The 19,204-nt window shown below is 38.4% G+C and overlaps 1 protein-coding gene and 1 long non-coding RNA gene across 4 annotated transcripts in view; both read right to left on the bottom strand.

Moving 5' to 3' along the window:
• Positions 1–12,975, bottom strand: part of LOC146479714 (uncharacterized) — a 105,069-nt gene extending 92,094 nt beyond the window's left edge. The window contains exon 1 of the long non-coding RNA XR_014864874.1: positions 12,374–12,975. This is a non-coding gene — a long non-coding RNA (uncharacterized LOC146479714). The remainder of the gene's footprint in view (positions 1–12,373) is intronic.
• The window catches only part of LOC146479718 (uncharacterized), a 26,468-nt gene extending 8,178 nt beyond the window's left edge, over positions 1–18,290 (bottom strand). Inside the window, exons 1-3 of one of the 3 annotated variants that reach the window (XM_085110551.1) lie at positions 18,000–18,290; positions 11,913–12,166; positions 8,098–8,149 (exon numbers count right to left, since the gene is read on the bottom strand). In XM_085110551.1, the coding sequence (XP_084966677.1) occupies positions 8,098–8,127 (30 nt within the window). In that variant the 5' untranslated portion in view covers positions 8,128–8,149; positions 11,913–12,166; positions 18,000–18,290. Of the gene's footprint in view, positions 1–8,097; positions 8,150–11,912; positions 12,376–17,999 lie in introns of those variants that run through there. The other 2 variants (XM_085110550.1, XM_085110552.1) reach the window with 2 other exon arrangements.
• Between the last annotated feature and the right edge of the window lie 914 nt (positions 18,291–19,204).

The following is a 19,204-nucleotide window of genomic DNA, read 5'->3' on the forward strand; positions in this document are numbered from 1 at the left end:
GAACCACCTTGTACAGCATAATAAACAGCACCACAGGAAAGTACTCCTCAGTGGCTTTCATTTGAACGGTCACACTTTAGGATTATATTTCTAGACTAAAGTTAGTTAACTAAAGCCACCTTGTAGTAGCATTAGACAATTTGTAAACTGAGTGCCACATGAAAGCACTGCTCAGTAGCTTTCATTTTAATACCGAGACTTTAGGTCAATATTATCCACACACCTAAAAGTTAGAGCGACCTTGTACAGCTTTTGAAAAGCACTAGACAGTAAAGTTCTGCTCAGACAGTGGTGTTCATTTAAATAGCCACACTTTAGGATTTTATTCGCAGATCCAAAAGTTAGAGTCACCCTCTATAGCACACAGAATTGTAGAAGTCAATAGCTTTCATTTGAAACAAACATTGCCACATTTTTGACTTAAACCCACTTAGAAACGCCTTGGACAGCATATTAATAAACAGAACCACAGGAAGGTATTGCTGAGTGTCATTTATTCTAATGGCAACACTTAAGGACTTTTCCCACAAACTTAAAAGTTAGAATCTCCTTGTCCAGCATAATAGACAGCACCACAGGAATTGGTAGTTCTCTGAGTAGCTGCACAGACTCCAAAGTTAGAATCACCTTACACAGCATAATAAACAGCGTGAAAGGAAAGTACTTACATTTGAATGGTTTCACTTAAGAATTTTATCCACAGACTCAAGAGTTAGAGCCACCTTGTGCAACATAAAAAAAGGCACCACAGGAAAGAAGTGCTCAGTAGCTTTTTACTTGAATGGTCACACTTTAGGATTTCATCCGTAGATTTAAAAGCTAGCATAATAGACTACCACAAGAAAGTACTGCTCAGTAGCTTTCATTTGAATGGTCACACTTTAGGATTTCATTCAAAGACTCAAAAGTTAGAACCACCTTGTACAGCATAACAAACAGCACCACAGGAAAGTACTGCCCAGTACATGTAGCTCCCATTTTTAGTAAATGATCACAACTCAGGATTTCATGCATCGACAAACTCAAACGTTGGAATAACCCATGTCAGCATAAGAAATAATACCACAGGAAAGTACTGCTCAGGAGCTTGCATTTGAATGGTCACACTTTAGGATTTCGTGTATCCACAAACTCAAACATTAGAACCACCTATGCCAGCATAAGAATTACTACCACAAGAAAGTTATTCTGCGCAATAACTTTCATTTAAACAACAACAACAGCAACAACATTTTATTGAAAATTAGAAATATAACTAATCATATTACTTTTCCCCCGCAAATAGCTTATGAACTAATCGAGGCGGGGAGATCTGAGGACATATTACAAGTACAAAGTTTATCTATATATAGATGGACTAAGTAACAGTAAAGACGCTACTATACAGTGAAAAGGATAAACTAACATAAAACAAAGCAAATACATTAAAATTACGAAGAGAAGCTAACCTAAAGTCTTAAATAACTTAGTAAGACGAGAGACTTCGACATAATCATTTTCTGACCGCAAGAAATTTAGTAATAATTCCTTTATCTTTTTGCGAAAGGACGAACGTTTGAGTAGTTTAATCGAATGAGGAATAGAGTTCCAAATTTGGGCACCGATTCTCGAGAAAAAGGCGTACATTTTATCGGTTCTAAAAAGCTTAACATAGAACGAGTCGCTAGAGACAGGTGTTGTTCTGTAGTTATGAATCTGACTTGTTTTAACAAACTGATTGAGTATACTAACTGGTGCTGACTGTCTGTTGATATCATACAATAAATAGCTACAATCTTTAAAAAATAGGCTAGGTAGGGGAAGGCAATTCGATTTGAGAAAGAAGGGTACGGTATGTTCGTTAGACTTCCTGAAGTATATAAAACGTAAGGCCCGTTTTTGGAGAGTTACGATCTTTCTTTGAAATGTCAAGGCACAGTTTCCCCAACCACAAATACCATAAGTTAAGTAAGGGACTATTAATGAGTTGTAAACTGAAAGTAAAGCACGACGCGGGACATAATGTGTAATCTTAGCTATAATTCCTATCGACTTCCTGATTTTGTAGATTCAATGTGGTATTTCCGAGAAAGATTTGAATCAATCATTAAGCCAAGATATTTTTCAAAGTCTTTCATTTCAAGGTTTGCGTAGGCGTTAGTCATAGAGTCAAGAATTCTAATCCAAGGTAATTCCTAATCCCTGGGCATATTCTTTTGCCGGGGACGGAAGACTACAAAGTTTGATTTTTTTTGTTCAAAGACAGTTTGTTGGCCTTTAGCCATTCGTTGACGTTGCCAAGCTCGCGATTAACAAGTGACTCGAGTTCCGTTATGTTGTTATTTGCAAGTATTATACTGGTATCGTCAACAAATAGATAAAAAGGCAAATAACGAGGAGGACTGATAAATATCATTGATGTATAGAAGGAACAAGAGTGGTCCGAGGACTGATCCCTGTGGCACACCGCACAAGGTAGTCTCAGCCTCAGACACAACATTATTATTTTCCGTATTTTGCTTTCGATCAGTTAGGTACGATCTGAGCCAGGAGTTGATTACACCTAATACCATAATTTTCAAGTTTAGCTAACAAAATCTCATGGTTAACAATATCAAAAGCCTATTATGAGATCGATGAAAACACTGCAGGATTCAGTTATATACAGACTCAAAAGTTTGAATTACTTTGTACAGCATGATAATACAGAACCACAGGAAAGACGTAGTGCTTGTTAACTTGCACTTGAATGGTGACATTTTAGGATAACATTTCCAGACTTAAAAATTATCATTACACACGTTGTAAACACTGTGCCAGAGCACTGCTCAGTAGCTTTCATTTGAATGCTAAGACTTTAGGCGAGTCTTATCCATACTCAATAGTTAGAGCGACCTTGTACAGCTTTTGAATAGCCGACCACAAAGTAAAGTACTGCTCAGACAGCGGCGTTCATTTTAATAGCTACACTTTAGGATTTCATTCGCAGACCCAAAAGTTGAGTCACCATGTATAGCACACGTAATAGTAGAGGTCAATAGTTTTCATTTGAAAAGGGCCACTTAGAAACGCCTTGGACAGCATATTAATAAACAGAACCACAGCAAGGTATTGCTGAGTGTCTTTCATTCGAATGGCAACACTTAAGGACTTTGTCCACAAACATAAAATTACAGCATAATAGACAGCACCGCAGGAAAGTACTGCTCAGTAGTTTTCATTTGAATAGTCACACTTTAGCATATTATCTACATACTCAAGAGTTAGAGCCACCTTGTACAGCATAATAATTAAACAGCAACACAGGAAAGTACTGGCCATTAGCTTTCATTTCAATGGTCACACCTTAGAATTGTGTCCACAAACTCAAGAGTAAGGAACCACCTTATAAAATTAAAAACAGAACCACAGAAGAGTACTATTGACAAAAGCACTACTTTCACTAATTTTAGAACTTTATCCACAGACTCAAATGTTGTCATCACCTTTTACGGCATAATAAACAACGTCACAGGAAGGTACTGCTAAGAAATGTTCATTTGAATGGCCAGCAGTTTAGAACTTTATCCACAGACACAAGTGTTGGCATCAATTTTTACAGCATAATAAACAACTCCACAGGAAGGTACTGCTGGGAAATGTTCATTTGGATAATCACAGTTTAGAATTGTATCCACAGACTCAAATGTTGGCATCAATTTTTACAGCATAATAAACAACGTCAGAGGAAGGTACTGCTAAGAAATGTTCATTTGGATGGTCACAGTTTAGAATTGTATCCACAGACTCAAATGTTAGCATCAATTTTTACAGCATAACAAACTACTCCACAGTGAGGTACTGCACAGAAATGTTCAAGAATGGCCACAGTTTAGAATTTTATCCACAGAATCAAATGTTGGCATCAATTTTTACAGCATAATAAACAACGTCATAGGAAGGTACTGCTAAGAAATGTTCATTTGGATGGTCACAGTTTAGAATTGTATCCACAGACTCAAATGTTAGCATCAATTTTTACAGCATAACAAACTACTCCACAGTGAGGTACTGCACAGAAATGTTCAAGAATGGCCACAGTTTAGAATTTTATCCACAGAATCAAATGTTGGCATCAATTTTTACAGCATAACAAACAACTCCACAGTAAGGTACTACACAGAAATGTTCAAGAATGGCCACAGTTTAGAATTTTATCCACAGACTCAAATGTTGGCACCAATTTTTACAGCATAACAAACAACTCCACAGGAAAGTACTGCTTAGAAATGTTCAAGAATGGCCACAGTTTAGAATTTTATCCACAGACTCAAATGTTAGCATCAATTTTTACAGCATAATAAACAACTCCACAGGAAAGTACTTCTCAGAAATGTTCAATGAATGGCCACAGTTTAGAATTTTATCCACAGACTCAAATGTTGGCATCACTTTTTACAGCATAATAAACAACTCCACAGGAAGGTACTGCTCAGAAATGTTCAAGAATAGCCACAGTTTAGAATTTTATCCACAGACTCAAATGTTGGCATCACTTTTTACAGCATAATAAACAACTCTACACGAAGGTACTGCTCAGAAATGTTCAATGAATGGCCACAGTTTAGAATTTTATCCACAGACTCAAATGTTGGCATCAATTTTTACAGCATAATAAACAACTCCACAGGATTAGGTACTGCTCAGAAATGTTCAATGAATGGCCACAGTTCAGAATTTTATCCCTAGACTCAGAAGTTAGAATGAAGTTTTACAGCATAGTTAATTAACAGCACCGCGTGGAAGTACTGTTCATCAGTAGACGCAGAACCACCTTTGTCAGCATTATTATTAAAGATCACTTAGTAGGAAATACTGCCATATAGTGGATTTTCTTTTAGTGAATTGTCACACCTTACAACTTTACAGCTATGAGAGTTTTACATTAAATTGCCACCGTTTAGCAGTTCATCTAGAGAATAAAAATTAGGAAACTCCTTGTACAGCTTATTAAATAACATCACAGGATAGTAACTACTTAATGGATTTCGTTTGATTGGTCACTGCAATTTCAGATTTCATCCATGATGCAGACTTAAAAGTTAGAATCACCATTGGAATTTTCACCAGCATAGTAAAAAGTGTAATCCAACCAGCTTTAAACAAGAAGTTCTGCTATAAAAGGGCAAGCCCCTCCCTCATTTCACGCTTTTGTGGGCGTGAGATGCAAATTTAGACGCTGTTCAGTCGTGGCAAGTTGTTGACTCAAGCGCCCTCTAAAAAATATGCCTCAAAATTTTATAATATCATCACAACAATAGAAGATATGAAATTCTTATTTGTTTAACAAGAGTTATTATGAAAACTAGGCCAATTTTATCGGTAAACGCCGAAGAAAGAGACACATGTTGTTTGTCAGTTGTTTGCGCTTTGATGATTGATTGACAACTGAAGGTGAGAATGGCCTGACCAGGCTCCCTTTATGCCGGAACTTCCTGTTTAACCCTAAATAAACAGTTGTACTAGATTGTTACTGCTGAAGGGCTCTTGTTTAAGTCGTTATATATCCTCAACGATTGTTATCCAGAGACAAAAACTTGAGAATCTCCTTCTGCAACATAATGAACAGCACCTCTAGGGAAACACTGCTCAGTATAACTTTCCCCAGTAAAAAATTATCAGTTGTACATGGTATACACAGTACTACTGGAATTCTGTTGCTTAAAGGTTTTCATTGAAATGGTTTAAGAATATTAGCAATATTTGTTAGGACCACCTTGCAAGCCTAAATAAACAGTGCCACTGGAACTTGAATGGTCTTCCTTTACGATATTATTGACAGATTAAACAAACTCAAGAGCCTCCTTGTACAGCATGTTTTATGGTCACACCTGAAAACCCCATCTAGCATCTGCAGACTAAAAACCTAGGAATGGTAGACAGCACTAAGGTCGTGTTTTAAAATTTTTATCCGCTCAATATGTTTATTTGAATGGCTACGTTTCAGGATTTCAACCGCGGTAAGGTGTACCAAAAATCTAAAGCCTCATTGAGCAAATAAAGAGTATACATAGCCTTATCCTAATCCACAAATTTACACAAAATTTTATAGAATTATAAACAAACAGCATCAGAAGTGAATAGCGTTCAGTAGTACTTTTTAATAAGTGCTCACAGTTACATTTAAGAGACGGCATAACAGGATGGTATTTGAACGGTCACAGTTTAGGATTGTTTGTACACATTCAAAGGTTAGTTTGTAGAAAATAATTAACAGTAATACTGGAAAAGTATTGCTTAGTAGTTTTGATTCGATTGGGCGCGCTTGAAAATTCGATCCACAGGCTTGATTGCGGGAAACATCCATGGTATTGTTGGTACAGCTTAATTATATAATATCATCACAGTAAAATTTAGCTGACAAAAGCTTTCATTATGGTAATAGTTGGTCACATTAGGAACTTCATCCACAGAAATTAAAAATTAGAATCAAAACACCTTGTGTAAGCAAACAAGCGGTTCCGATGGAAACTTTTGAACTGAACTCCTGAAAAGGTTTCGTTCTTACATTCTTTTGAGTGGATTTCTTCCATAGGTCGATCAAAAAGCCAAAACTACTTTTGTGTAGGTAGCGAGCTTCAATAACAAAACTTGGGGTTGTATCCTGAGATCAAAGCTATTGCATATGTATTAAAGCAAAACAAACCGCCACTATAATATAATCCTTTACATGACACGTTTGTCTCCTCAAACAAGTTGAAATGTCAGAACCAGTTTACACAACAGAATGAAAAGAAAAGCTGTAGGGTATCGGACCACGCTACATCTTTCAATTGATTGGTCGTAATTTATACAATTTTATCCACATACATGTACTAACAAAATCGCAGCAGAATCGTCTATGGTCCTTTAAGCTTAACGAACATTGGCACAAAGAAGCAATGTACAACGATATCACCAGAATACTTATGCTTTAAGAATCATCTATGTCTTGTAAACATACCTCACTAAGAAATTACCGTTCAAAAGTTGTCTTCAACATTTCATTTATGTGCTAAAAATGGACTTAAAATTGTCTGTTAGGGAAAATTCGGTTCCGCTTTCAATTCGCTTTCTCACTTTTTTACAATCAATTCCAGTTTATCTGAATTGAAAATATTAACTGACATTTGTGCACCGGTTTATTTCTTTATTTGGGAATTAAGAGCTCGTCAAATTTGGCTTCAGCTCGAATCACTCGCAAAATTTCGAAGAGTTCCAATTTGCTCGAGCTTGCAAACATTTTACAAGTGTCCACATGCTTCCCCTGAAATGTTACTAGTATGCTCGAATTGTCGTATGGAAAGGTACTGAGATAAATCTACGTCCAGAAGGTTTTGAACATCCTTAAAATTTATCTGTGGTTGAAGAAAAGAGAGAAACACACGAGAATCAAAACAAATGTACTGTGTTAGCACACTGGCCAAAGACCATTCGGTACCTCTCGATTAGCGTCAATTCCGTTTGAAATAAACCTACAGGTTGCAATCCTATAACTACAACAGGTTGATGGTGCGTGTTTAGTCGTTTGTTCATGTGCAACACGTTCCTACAGGATAAGTTCTTACTGGAGGTATTGACTCGATATGAACTGTTGGTTGTCATTCAAGTAAGCACGAGTCCACGGTTTGTTTATGAATTGTCTTTAATTTGGTCTCTCCAAAGCGATTAGAAAGCTCATTTAAGAAAAAGAGGAATACAAATGTAACCAGAAGAGAGAAGCTTTCATTAACTTAGATGATCGTTCTTTCCGTGTAAACATTTTAAAAGAATTTCACACGGCATCTGAGAGGGTGAATCGAAGAGTTCCGGATCGGTGAACATAAACATGTGCGCTGCCATATAAAAGTTATGTTTCGTAAAATACGGTAGAAGGCGTTTATTCAATGTAAACACGGAGGTATTGGTTGTTGCTGCTATTTTGTTTATAGCTCTTAAAGAGGATGCCTATGCAGGGCTATGACTATATATGATGTGGGTGGGATTTTACAGTAAGTGAACATTGCGTTCTCTTGTTTAGAAACAAGGGACGTTGCAAGTTTCAATTTAGGGCAAACGTTTATACCGTTCAACAAAGTTCTAAACTCATGTCGTACTTACGTTATTATGGTTGTGTCCTCTATAAGCCATGTTCACTGAATTTCTCCGTAATCTAGAGAAGATCAGTGTAAACTCAGTAAGCCTATACACTCTGTTTTATAAGAACGTCTAATTTTGGAGCTGAAGCTGAACGTTCTTATCTCTTTTTGCGATTTGAGGCTGAAAACGTTCTTAAGATATTCTTAAATTACATGGTATACACTACTTGTATTTCAGTAAATCAATGCGGACGTGACCAGGAAATCTATCAAAGTGCATTGCCTGCTGAGATAAGGCATCAAGATCAGCTAATTATGACAAATCGAGATGTGTGTCACTATTGTTAATGTTATACAAAACATGCCCTTAAGTATTTTGGTTAATTTCATTTGTTACCTTGATTTTATCTACAGATTACCAAGATAAAAACGTTCTTAATCGACTATTAGCCTGTGGAATGTTCTTAATACGTTCTTAAAATTTTGGTTAATCTCAGTCTCGACGTTCTTACAAAAAAGGTTCTTATAAAAAAAAAAACAATGTATGCAAACTGGGCGGTAGCAAACAAGAGTAGGATCATTATCAGTAGCTGGGCACAGACCCTTATATAAAATAACACAAACTAAATAAAAACCCCTTCTAAAATCGTCTCGCTTATATAGCTACTATGATTTATAACCCATGGATTTATAATCCCCGAACGTAAGGATTTATAACCCCTGGACGCAAGGATTTACAAATCCCGAACGTAAGGATTTACCACCCCGAATGTAAGGATTTATAATCCCCGAACGTAAGGATTTACAACCCCTGAACGTAAGGACTTACAGCCCCCGAACTTAAGGAAACCCCTGGACGTAACGATTTATAACCCCTGAACGAAAGGATTTATAACCCCTGAACGAAAGGATTTATAACCCCCGAACGTAAGGATTTATAACCCCCGAGCGTAAGGATTTACAACCGCCGAACGTAAGGATTTACAACCCCTGAACGTAAGGACTTACAATCCCCGAACGTAAGGATTTTCAACCTCCGAACGTAAGGATTTACAACCCCTGGACGTAAGGATTTATAACCCCTGCTGGACGTAAGGATTTACAACCCCAGGACGCAAGGATTTATAACCCCTGGACGTAAGGATTTACAACCCCTGGACGCAAGGATTTATAACCTCTGGACGTAAGGATTCACAACCCCAGGACGCAAGGATTTACAACCCCTGGACGTAAGGATTTATAACCCCTGCTGGACGTAAGGATTTACAACCCCAGGACGCAAGGATTTATAACCCCTGGACGTAAGGAATTATAAGCCCTTGGCTCATGGACTAAATGGTTTTGTGTCATTTCAGTGCAAATATCCTCGATAGACGCCCGGCAAAGATTTTAAGGAACTTATATTCTCTGTTGATATAAGAACTTAACTGATTAAATCACTAAAGGGAATTCATCCAATAAACTGTCTCGACGTGAGGATGTACAACCCCCTGAACGTAAGGACTTACAATCCCCGAACGTAAGGATTTACAACCTCCGAACGTAAGGATTTATAACCCCCGAACGTAAGGATTTATAACCCCTGGACGTCAGGATTTACAACCCCTGGACGTAAGGATTTATAACCCCTGAACGTAAGGATTTACAACCCCTGAACGTAAGGATTTATAACCCCCGCTGGACGTAAGGATTTACAACCCCAGGACGCAAGGATTTATAACCCCTGGACGTAAGGATTTACAATCCCTGGACGCAAGGATTTATAACCCCTGGACGTGAGGATTTATAACCCCTTGGCTCATGGACTAAATGGTTTTGTGTCATTTCAGTGCAAATATCCTCATTAGACACCCGGCAAAGATTTTAAGGAACTTATATCCTCTGTTGATATAAGAACTTAACCGATTATGGGGAATTCATCCAATGAACTGTCTGACTTGCTCGATCAAATGGAAGTCTTCAAAGTGTCACGTAACATTCCTTGGTTGATGACGACACAATTAGTTTTTGAAAATGAGGAACATTTTAATCCAACATTGAAAACGTTTGACATTGAATGGCACAGAACCATTGAAATTGCAGGTCGGTTTATAAAAAAAATAAATTAAAATAACGTGAAAGTAACAAACAACAATAACCAAGAGCTCGGAAAATGCTATGATGTGTTTTCGTAGAACCCCCCTTGATACCTAGTGAATTGGTATCAGATTAAAGCTCAAGCTTGTACACGCCCGGTGGTCACGCGCATTTGGTTATCTTCAATAAGCTAATTAGATCTCAACATTCAAAATGTTTATCGCTTCATAGCAGCGGGATTTTCGCGTAGTGTATAAGAAATACCTTTCTTGTTATTAGTAAATAGTAGTAGCAAGTAAAAATGACAAGTATGCCGTCTTAAAGTACGTTCCTCAATTATTAAAGGCGTTACGAAAATATTTTGCAAATGTCACGCAACCTGAATTAAACTTTTTCTCTGTCAGATCCGTCACGTACCCGGGTTTGCCCCTAATCTCGTAGCTTCAGTGTGAAGTAATTAAATAATCCCTCATGCTCCAGATGTCTCTTCACCCTCAAAAAAAAAAATTTGTTTGCCCATTAATTTTGCTTTATTCACACTGGGTAAGCAGCATTAGAACTGTGGTTATTAATTTGGAAAGGAAAAGTTTAAATAGTCTGTGAAGATGATGATAATTGTAAAAAGGAAAAGCTGCATAAAGAGTAAAACGAACGAAATAAGTCAAATTAAAACGAACAGGAAAGGGCCCACCATACCTACGTTTTATGCTATGTAAGGAGTCGAACGCACTCCAATAATCTGTGATTACTACTAGTATTAGATAGTATGAGTCTATTTTTGCGATAAAGAGGTAGTTTCTTGCTCTGTTGAATCATCAAATTTCCAAGATGGCGGACCCTGCCATGTGGTTGGGAAATGCATGATGGAACAAGAGCTCGAAATGGGTTGTGGTACAAAAGAACCAATGCGGTTGCAAGGAGAAAACACGAGATAACTGGGTTGTAAACATAAAAGAATAGCACTTGTAATTGACAAAATAGAGAGATTGGGATTTATTTACGGTTTCCATGGTAACGGGTGTAAAAGCCGGTAACAAAATCATAAAAAGTGTGAAATGAGACAAAAGAGTAATTTTAAGTATATTTTTAAAAGATTTTATTAACTTTAGGCGAGTATTTCGTGACTTCTATTAGAGTTTTTACATCACGTATAGTTACAAAGCAAAAAGAATCCCCACCCTCCCCCGTAAAAACCTTGCCGTATCTCCCTTATGCACCAGTTACTGTCCTGGTAACGAGTCGATTTACGTTTGGGGGTTGTAAATCCTTACGTCCAGGGCCCAGTTGCTCGAAGCATGGTTAGCGCTAATGCGGGTTAAATACCATAACAACCTATAGGTTTTAATACCTCTTAACCAATGGTTAGCGCTAACCATGCTTCGAGCAACTCAGCCCAAGGGTTATAAATCCTTACGTTCGGGGGTTGTAAATCCTTACGTTCAGGTGTTATAAATCCTTACGTTTGGGGGTTGTAAATCCTTACGTTCAGGTGTTATAAATCCTTACGTTTGGGGGTGGTAAATCCTTACGTTCGGGGCTTATAAAATCCATGGGTCACTATACAAGTGAGCGGATTTACATAAGGGGGGTTTTATTTATCTTTTTGTGTTATTTTTATATAGGGGTCCAATCACAGAGGGTAGCAGAAAAACCAAAGTAAATTCAAATGACTTTCGATACGTGATTGAAAAGCGCGCTAAATACCTTGTATGGTAAAGCAATTCAGTTTAATTGACGAACATGGTTTTAGTTATTACTTACCTTTTACGGCCATTTGTTGTTCTCCTCCTGCAAAATCGCGTTGTTATATCTACCCTCTTCCAAGTTAGATTTTAGTGTGTGTAGCATTGTCACACTATACACACCACGCGAATTGAAGTTGATCACGTGCATGATATCCTCTCTTTCGAGGCCCATCTTAGCTCTTACGCAAACTGTAAATCAGCGCCCCGATGAGTGTGAGGGAAATCCGTCAGCTCGAGGATCTCCTTCGTAGACCACTTGATTGTGCAGGCCTAAGTAATGTGACCAACGGCTTCAATAAATGGTGAAAAAACGAAACTTGGCTACGATAACAACCTTGTTAAACAAAAAGCATGATAAACAGCAGCACAGGAACGTACTGCTCAGTAGCTTTCCTTTGATTGGTCACACTTCAAAACAGCACCCAGCAAAATAATTCCAAGAAGCATAACTTTGAATGGTTTGGTATTTAAAAAAACGTAGAACTTTGAACTAACATTCTTTGAAATGATCAAAAAGCGAACCTTCGGTGGCTCTGCTCTGCCGTAATCACTTATTCTTGTCCAGAAATGCACACTGACGAATTTGACAATTTTAACGAATCTTGCAACATAGTTGACAAGTTTTGCTGATTTTTCGTCAAATTACCAAGCTTATACAAATTAGCTAAACACGTAGAAGACAGCCATATTGACGAATTTGTCGATTTGGCAAAATTTTGTCAAATTGCCAAACATAGAAGCCAGCCATGTTGACGGATTTGACAATTTTGGAAAATTGGCAACTGTGATGAGTGTGGCAAAGTTAGTCAAATTGACAAGTTTATAGAAATTGCGCAATGCATAGAAGCCAGCGATAACGACGATTGACAATTTTGGCGAATGTGACAAATTTCGCAAAATTTCATCAAATTGTGAAACTTATGCAAATTAGCTAAACACACAGAAGCCAGCCATGTTGACAAATTTGGCGACTTCTCGTCAAATTCAGTCTTTGTGTAAATTAGTCAAAGAGGCAACTTATTGCAAATCAGCCCAACACAGAAGTTTCGGCCATGTCAGTTGATGGATTGATATGGCAGTTTTAGGGAATATGACAAATCTGAAAAAAATTGGCGGAAATTTCGTCACACTGACCAAACTGTCCCCCCCCCCCCCACCTCCTCCCCCCCCTCCAAAAAAAGAATGCATGTATGCGAGTCAACAAGTTACCTTGTAGTACCTAAGTATGCCCACTGCGGTGGGTCAAGCCTGACGTAAGTGTCATTTTAGATTGTAATGTATTAGTCCTGTTCTAATTTAAGATGTTCAGACTCAAGTCAATGAAGATGGCATCCGCTCAGCTCATAGCTTCCCACGCAGTCGTTTTTAGCGGACTCGTATTACCTCCTTCCTACGAGTCCCCTGAAAACGACTGCGTGGGAGGCTACTCAGCTTAGCGAAGTGGCCAGCATTCGAACTGTGGGGGGGGGGGGGGGGGGGCAGGGGTGATGCTAGAAATGACAGTGTCATAAAAGACGCTCAAGTGTGTTCACATAATATTTATGTCGTCGCGGTAGTGGAGCATAGGCCTGAAAATACTGTTCGATGATTCACAACTTTTTATTTCTAAATCGTTCATTTGAAATCTGTATAGTCACGTCATGAAAGTGAGGCTTTTGCTTACTGTCGACATATCATCACTTCTTTCTTTGCCCAAGTCTTGCGAGGGAAATTACAAGTAGACAAGAAGGCGCCTCGTTTATGCTTGATTCAGCATAAGAATGATCGAAACTTTCGTATCATCTTCGAAGATTTGCAAATCTTCCGAAATCTTCGTTAAGTGGTAGTCAATCTTCGAGAAACCATCTAAATGAGGACATAATGAGGTGTAATTAAGTTGTAATATACAACACGTCATGGGAGTAAACCAAAGCAAAAATCCCAGTCCTCGACGGGAGTCGAACACGAGGGAGAGCATTCGAACTAGTAATTGGAAGGTCATAGGTTCGACTCCTGATAGGAGCACTCGGATTTTTTTCCGATTATGCCTGTGTCACTTACTGAATAATACATCATTCTCCTTTATTCACCAGGCTTAACATACTCGATCACATTATTTCCTCGAGGAAGAGTGTTTATCTGAGAAATGGGTTGATAACACGAGGCGGAACCGAGTGGTTTTCCTTTTTCTTCCTTTTTTTTTTTTTTAACCAAATACCAGTTGCCATGCGTTTTTACATAGTAACTTTAACAATTGTCGAAATACCCATCCTATGAAAGCAACACACACGTTAAGAATGTTACCAGCCATATCATACACTTCATTAATTTGCACACGTTTGTACACTCAGTTTTACATAATATAAAGCATCAATATCTGACGGTTTGATCTATTTGAATTTCATGAAATATGCTAAAGCAATACTTAAACAGGAAAGTGGTCTTTTGCTAAAACAGAGAGAATTTCAAATATCCCCTCACCCGCTTGCGCTAGTAATAAGTTAGCTACGGCCCTCACCCGCTCGTGCTAGTAATGAGTTAGTTACGGCTCTCACCCGCTTGCGCTAGTAATAAGTTAGTTTCCGTGGCCATCACCAGACAGACCAAGGCTGGCAAGATTCCTCGAGGAATTGCAACTGAAAATATTCCCGTTTGAAATTTTAAGACAACGATTTTATAATGTGAGTATCTTGTAGAATGTGTCATAAAAAATGATGGAGAAAATCCATTAACTAAATCTTCTGCAAATTGAAAAAAAAGGTTACCTAAATTTTTGATGTTTGCTTATAACCAGCCATTTGCCATGTCAGCGGCACAGAGTACATCTTAACTCACACCTTGCCAAATTTGAACTCTCATAAGTTGAGGGGTTTAGGAAAGATGCGTGTTGAGTTGCTTTGGGTTGAACTAAATCGATTGTGATTCAGTACCTTGTAGGAACCATAGCCTACCATTAAGTCCGTCATGGGAAAGGCGGGATAGGTGAGAAGCTGAATACTGAAAAACTCGGTAAAATGATGGAGAGATGTATGAGTTCCAGCACATAGGTCAAAACGTTCAGTGCTATAAGCAAATACTGCGATTATCACAATAGTGCTTGCTGGATTTTAGAGCAAATGTGTGTCGATACAAGTGTACTGGGACAACACTGATCCTTGCAAGTTTTGTACCTGCACGATCATGTTTTGATTGTTTGATATATTGCAATCTGCAGTGCAATACGCTTAGATCAAGCTGATTGCCCATTCGCCTCAGCTCAGGTGTGAACCGCAGTCAAACGTAAAAAATAAGAAATGTCCGTTAAACACAAGGATTTTGTCTTGAGAGCTCAAAGATGATAAGGTGTTTGTGGGTCTGTGAGTTTACTAACTATTATTTTATGATTTATACTACAAAAGTTTCCAGATTTCTTTTTTTTTTTTTTAATGAAGAGTGTGGAGACTTATCTGCACGGTGTGCGTGTTTTTTGTGTGACATCCGGAAAACGTCACGATTGATATTTAGGTTCCTGAAACTTTTTAGTGAATTGTAAAATGATTCAGTAAACTCGCACACTCACAAAAAAACTTATCAGCTTTTGATCTCCCAAAGTTAAAACTTATCTTTACTTTTCTCATTTTTAACGTTCGACTACGGTTAAGGTTAGGTATAGAATGAAACTTCTTCGAAACGTCGTTCCAGGGTTTTTGTTGAAGGCAATCAAATTTGTTTTGCGTGGAAGTAGTATTTTATGTAGGGAAACGGCCGTCCATATTTTTTTTTTTTTGAACAGCTCCAGTCTGAAAAAACAAAGCACTACGCTTTCGTGCTGAGTGTCTTGCAGCTGATCCCTACCTATCGCTATTTAAGCCGGGGTAAGCGCCATAGCAAGTGCATATGTAGTTCTCTATGAGGAGACCACAAGACACTACACATCTGAAGAGCCTTATGAACAATATTTATACTGGCTTTTAAATAAAAATTGAAATGGGGGACTAATTCGCTAATTTAAGTCCTCGCTAAATAACAAAATGGTTCCACCGGTCCACGAACTCGTGGATCAGTGTGCGGGAAAAAGGACAAATTTTAATAGAAAATAACAAAAAGATTACGAGTCAGAGCGATTATGTACAGCGACGAAATAGTTGCTACCAGACACACCACAAATTTCCCTCCGCTGTTTTAAAAGTCTTCGGTTAGTACATTGAAATGCTGTTTGGGGGGAAATCACTGAAATTTTTTCTTTTCGCCCTCCTGTTTTTCATATGATTGCTACGATCGCTGAACTTTTCTTCAACCCCGGCGGTCAGCGATCGCAACGATCGTAGTCGGCATAGAATGCCTCCTAATACAGAGGTATTCCTGTCCCAAATTGAAACATTGACTCTGAAAATGCATGGTCATCGCCAATTTTCTTTTGGATTCCAGCACCTCTTGTTAAGATATACTTGTCCCACATGGTCATAAACAGCGTAATAATATCTTTGTTTTATATAAAGAAGGCACATCCCGTCGCCGGGGTATGTCCCGGTAATAAAAGGAGTCACCATTCTTGGATCCAGTTCGCAGACTGATCGGAAATCCCACTCAATCCTCAGTGTTTCCTGTGTGTTTTGCCATTGGAGATGAAGAAAGCGTTTTTTAACCCGTCGACGCTGAGTGACGTTTCCGAGATAGATTTGCGGTTGGAAGAATTGGCAAAGTCTGGGGAAGAATTTGCACCTTAACCTACTGCAAGGGTGATGACGTTCTTGAGTTTGCATTGCGCTCAGAAAAACCTGTCCCATCATTTTTAGTCCTTGGACGTAATGAACACCCAATTAACCATATATCTTGCCTCTTTATTCGTCAAATTTAGATGAACTGCAAGTAAACAAGGAGACTTTCCGTGACATGTTGTTGGTTTATGATCCAATTTCCGGTGATGATCATGACAAAAACTTTATTAATTGTCACATTTAAGGTACAACAACTGCGCACCACCCAAAGTAAAAAGACTTTTTCATAATGGCTTACCGGATAACTAAATCAACAGTTTTGTTTTACCGGTAAAAGAGACTTTTTTCGTGCGCGGGAACTTACGCTTACGGCTGAGCTCGCTTACCGAGGTTGAACTTATTTAGTCAGGTCAAGTTATCAACTTCTGTACCTTCACCAAAAGTGTCAATAATGGATGAAATAACCAACGTAACTTGTTAAGAACAGCACTAAAAATGAAACAAACTTCGGATGGTACTACCTTTATGGTGTTGGTTCAAGATATTAATCAGAATTCCTGTACAGTATCTACTCATTCATTATGGAGCTTAAGCAACGACGACGGCAACGATAACGTCACCGAAAATATATCTTTATTTCATTTGTGATACTTCGCGATTGTTTCAACTCGCTCAACTTTTGCAAAAATTGCGAACTATCCAGGAACCAAATTGGTAGGAGTGGCGTACAAGTTAAGAAAGAAAATTCTTCGTCGTGCGTTCACGTTCTCCACAAAACCTTAAATGTGGTCGTTTCACGTTGTTGTTTTGCAGAGGACGGCAAAGAAATGTACCAAAATGTAAAACGCACGTGCAGAACGATTGTTTTTCCTCATTAAACCTTTTGTTTTGCGGCGTTCTCGTTGCCGTCTATAGTACGCTAAGACGCGCACAACCGAGGACTCGAGTTGGATTGCGCATCACTTCATGGGAGCTATGAAGTTTATACTAGTGAGGCCGCCTCACAAAGACAAATACACATGAACAGGCACGTGCTATCAGGGGCACCCAAAGGGAACAATGTGAACAAAATACTTTTAAAATATCCGCTGTGTTCTCAGAGTTTTCTGATGGCATGTCTTTCCGCTAAGTAAACAAAGCCACTTCGGTTCTGATTCCATGTCGCAGGAACTGTTTGGAAGCGGAATTTTCTTCCGTGACTTTCCTTAATTGCTCGCCGGCCTTATTTCGCATTTTCAGTGACATCATTGTCCGCTCCGAAATGGAAAGGAATTAGTTTTACAATGTCACGTAAAAGCTCGTAACTTAAGAAAACCCTAGTTTTTCGATTTATCCCCAATTTAATCCGGATTTCGGAGATAGTCCACCAAAACGAACCGTTGAATGCCCCTGATGCTATGCAAACAAACCGAATCCACAAACCCTACCTTTGTAGATCTTGCTTTTGAAACGTTTGACTGTGTCCTGACAGAGTTGACTGTAAGCATACAAGCGGACGTGAACCAGCAATTTGAAGTAATCACGCGATCGACAGGAACTTGGAACTAAATCTAGTTATCCAGAATGAAATCTTAAATTAAATATTTACGGCTGAATTCTCGAGTGAAAGACTGATATGTGAAGCAGATAAGAGATTATCTTATCGTCATGCGGTATACAGTTGTGCTTTTTCTGATTTTTACATCTTCCTGGACATCTTCCAATTGCAACTTTGTGGACATTTTAAAGATGCTTTTAATTCTTCCTTGAGGCGGAGAAGAAGGATCTCTCATTTCAAATGACAGAGAAACGAGAAAAGGCTTGGAAGGGTCTCCTATTTCAAAATTAAAAGACGAGAAATTGTCGACCATAAAGAAAAGGCTCTGGAAGGGTCTCCCATTTCAAACGACTCCCAAGGGTGGCCTCTACTCTGTTGTTTACGTTAAATTATATTGTTATGTTCATCGTGCTGGATTGTTTATTACCGTTTAAGGTAATAGAAAGTAAACACTTTTACAAGCAATTTTTCTAGAATAGTTTTATAAATATATAGCAGTGTTTGTGTGCTAAGCGAGGAGAAGTGCTTGGAAGGGTCTCCCATTTCAAAATTAAAACACGAGAAATTGTCGATCATAAAGACTGAATGAGTTCGGGTTCTCGAACATTCTAAATGGTGGGTGTGGGATTAGAGACTCATCCGTGATAGAATGCTTAGTTTAATTTTGTTACAAGTTCATGGTCGTCCACATGCTTATGAATGTTTGTTTTTGATCTAATATCAACAGAATGGATAACTAAAGGTTATTTGGCCACCAAAAATAGGTTCGAGCGCTGGTTAGCCCTTCATTAATCTTTTGAAAATGCACGTTGAATTCGGTGACAGCCGAGGTGTTCCCCTAATTTTAATATGGAGTTGAATATTTAAGAAAGATCGATTATGTCAGTTATTGGACCGGCTACTAAGATGGGTACTGAAATGGCTGGCGCGCTGCTTACGAGTTGGGTCATGATTGCTATTTAAAGCGCATGAAACAGAATGCAACATCGTTCAACACTGATTTGTTGCTCAACAAACCAGTGTTACGCGACGTTTAAACTTGTTGGTCCCCTGATAAATTTCTTGATGTTTTCTTTGGCCGTTCACCGGCGACAG

Source organism: Pavona decussata, unplaced genomic scaffold (genome assembly GCF_977016875.1).
Source record: "Pavona decussata unplaced genomic scaffold, jaPavDecu1.1 SCAFFOLD_58, whole genome shotgun sequence".
NCBI classification, from domain to species: Eukaryota; Metazoa; Cnidaria; class Anthozoa; order Scleractinia; family Agariciidae; genus Pavona; species Pavona decussata.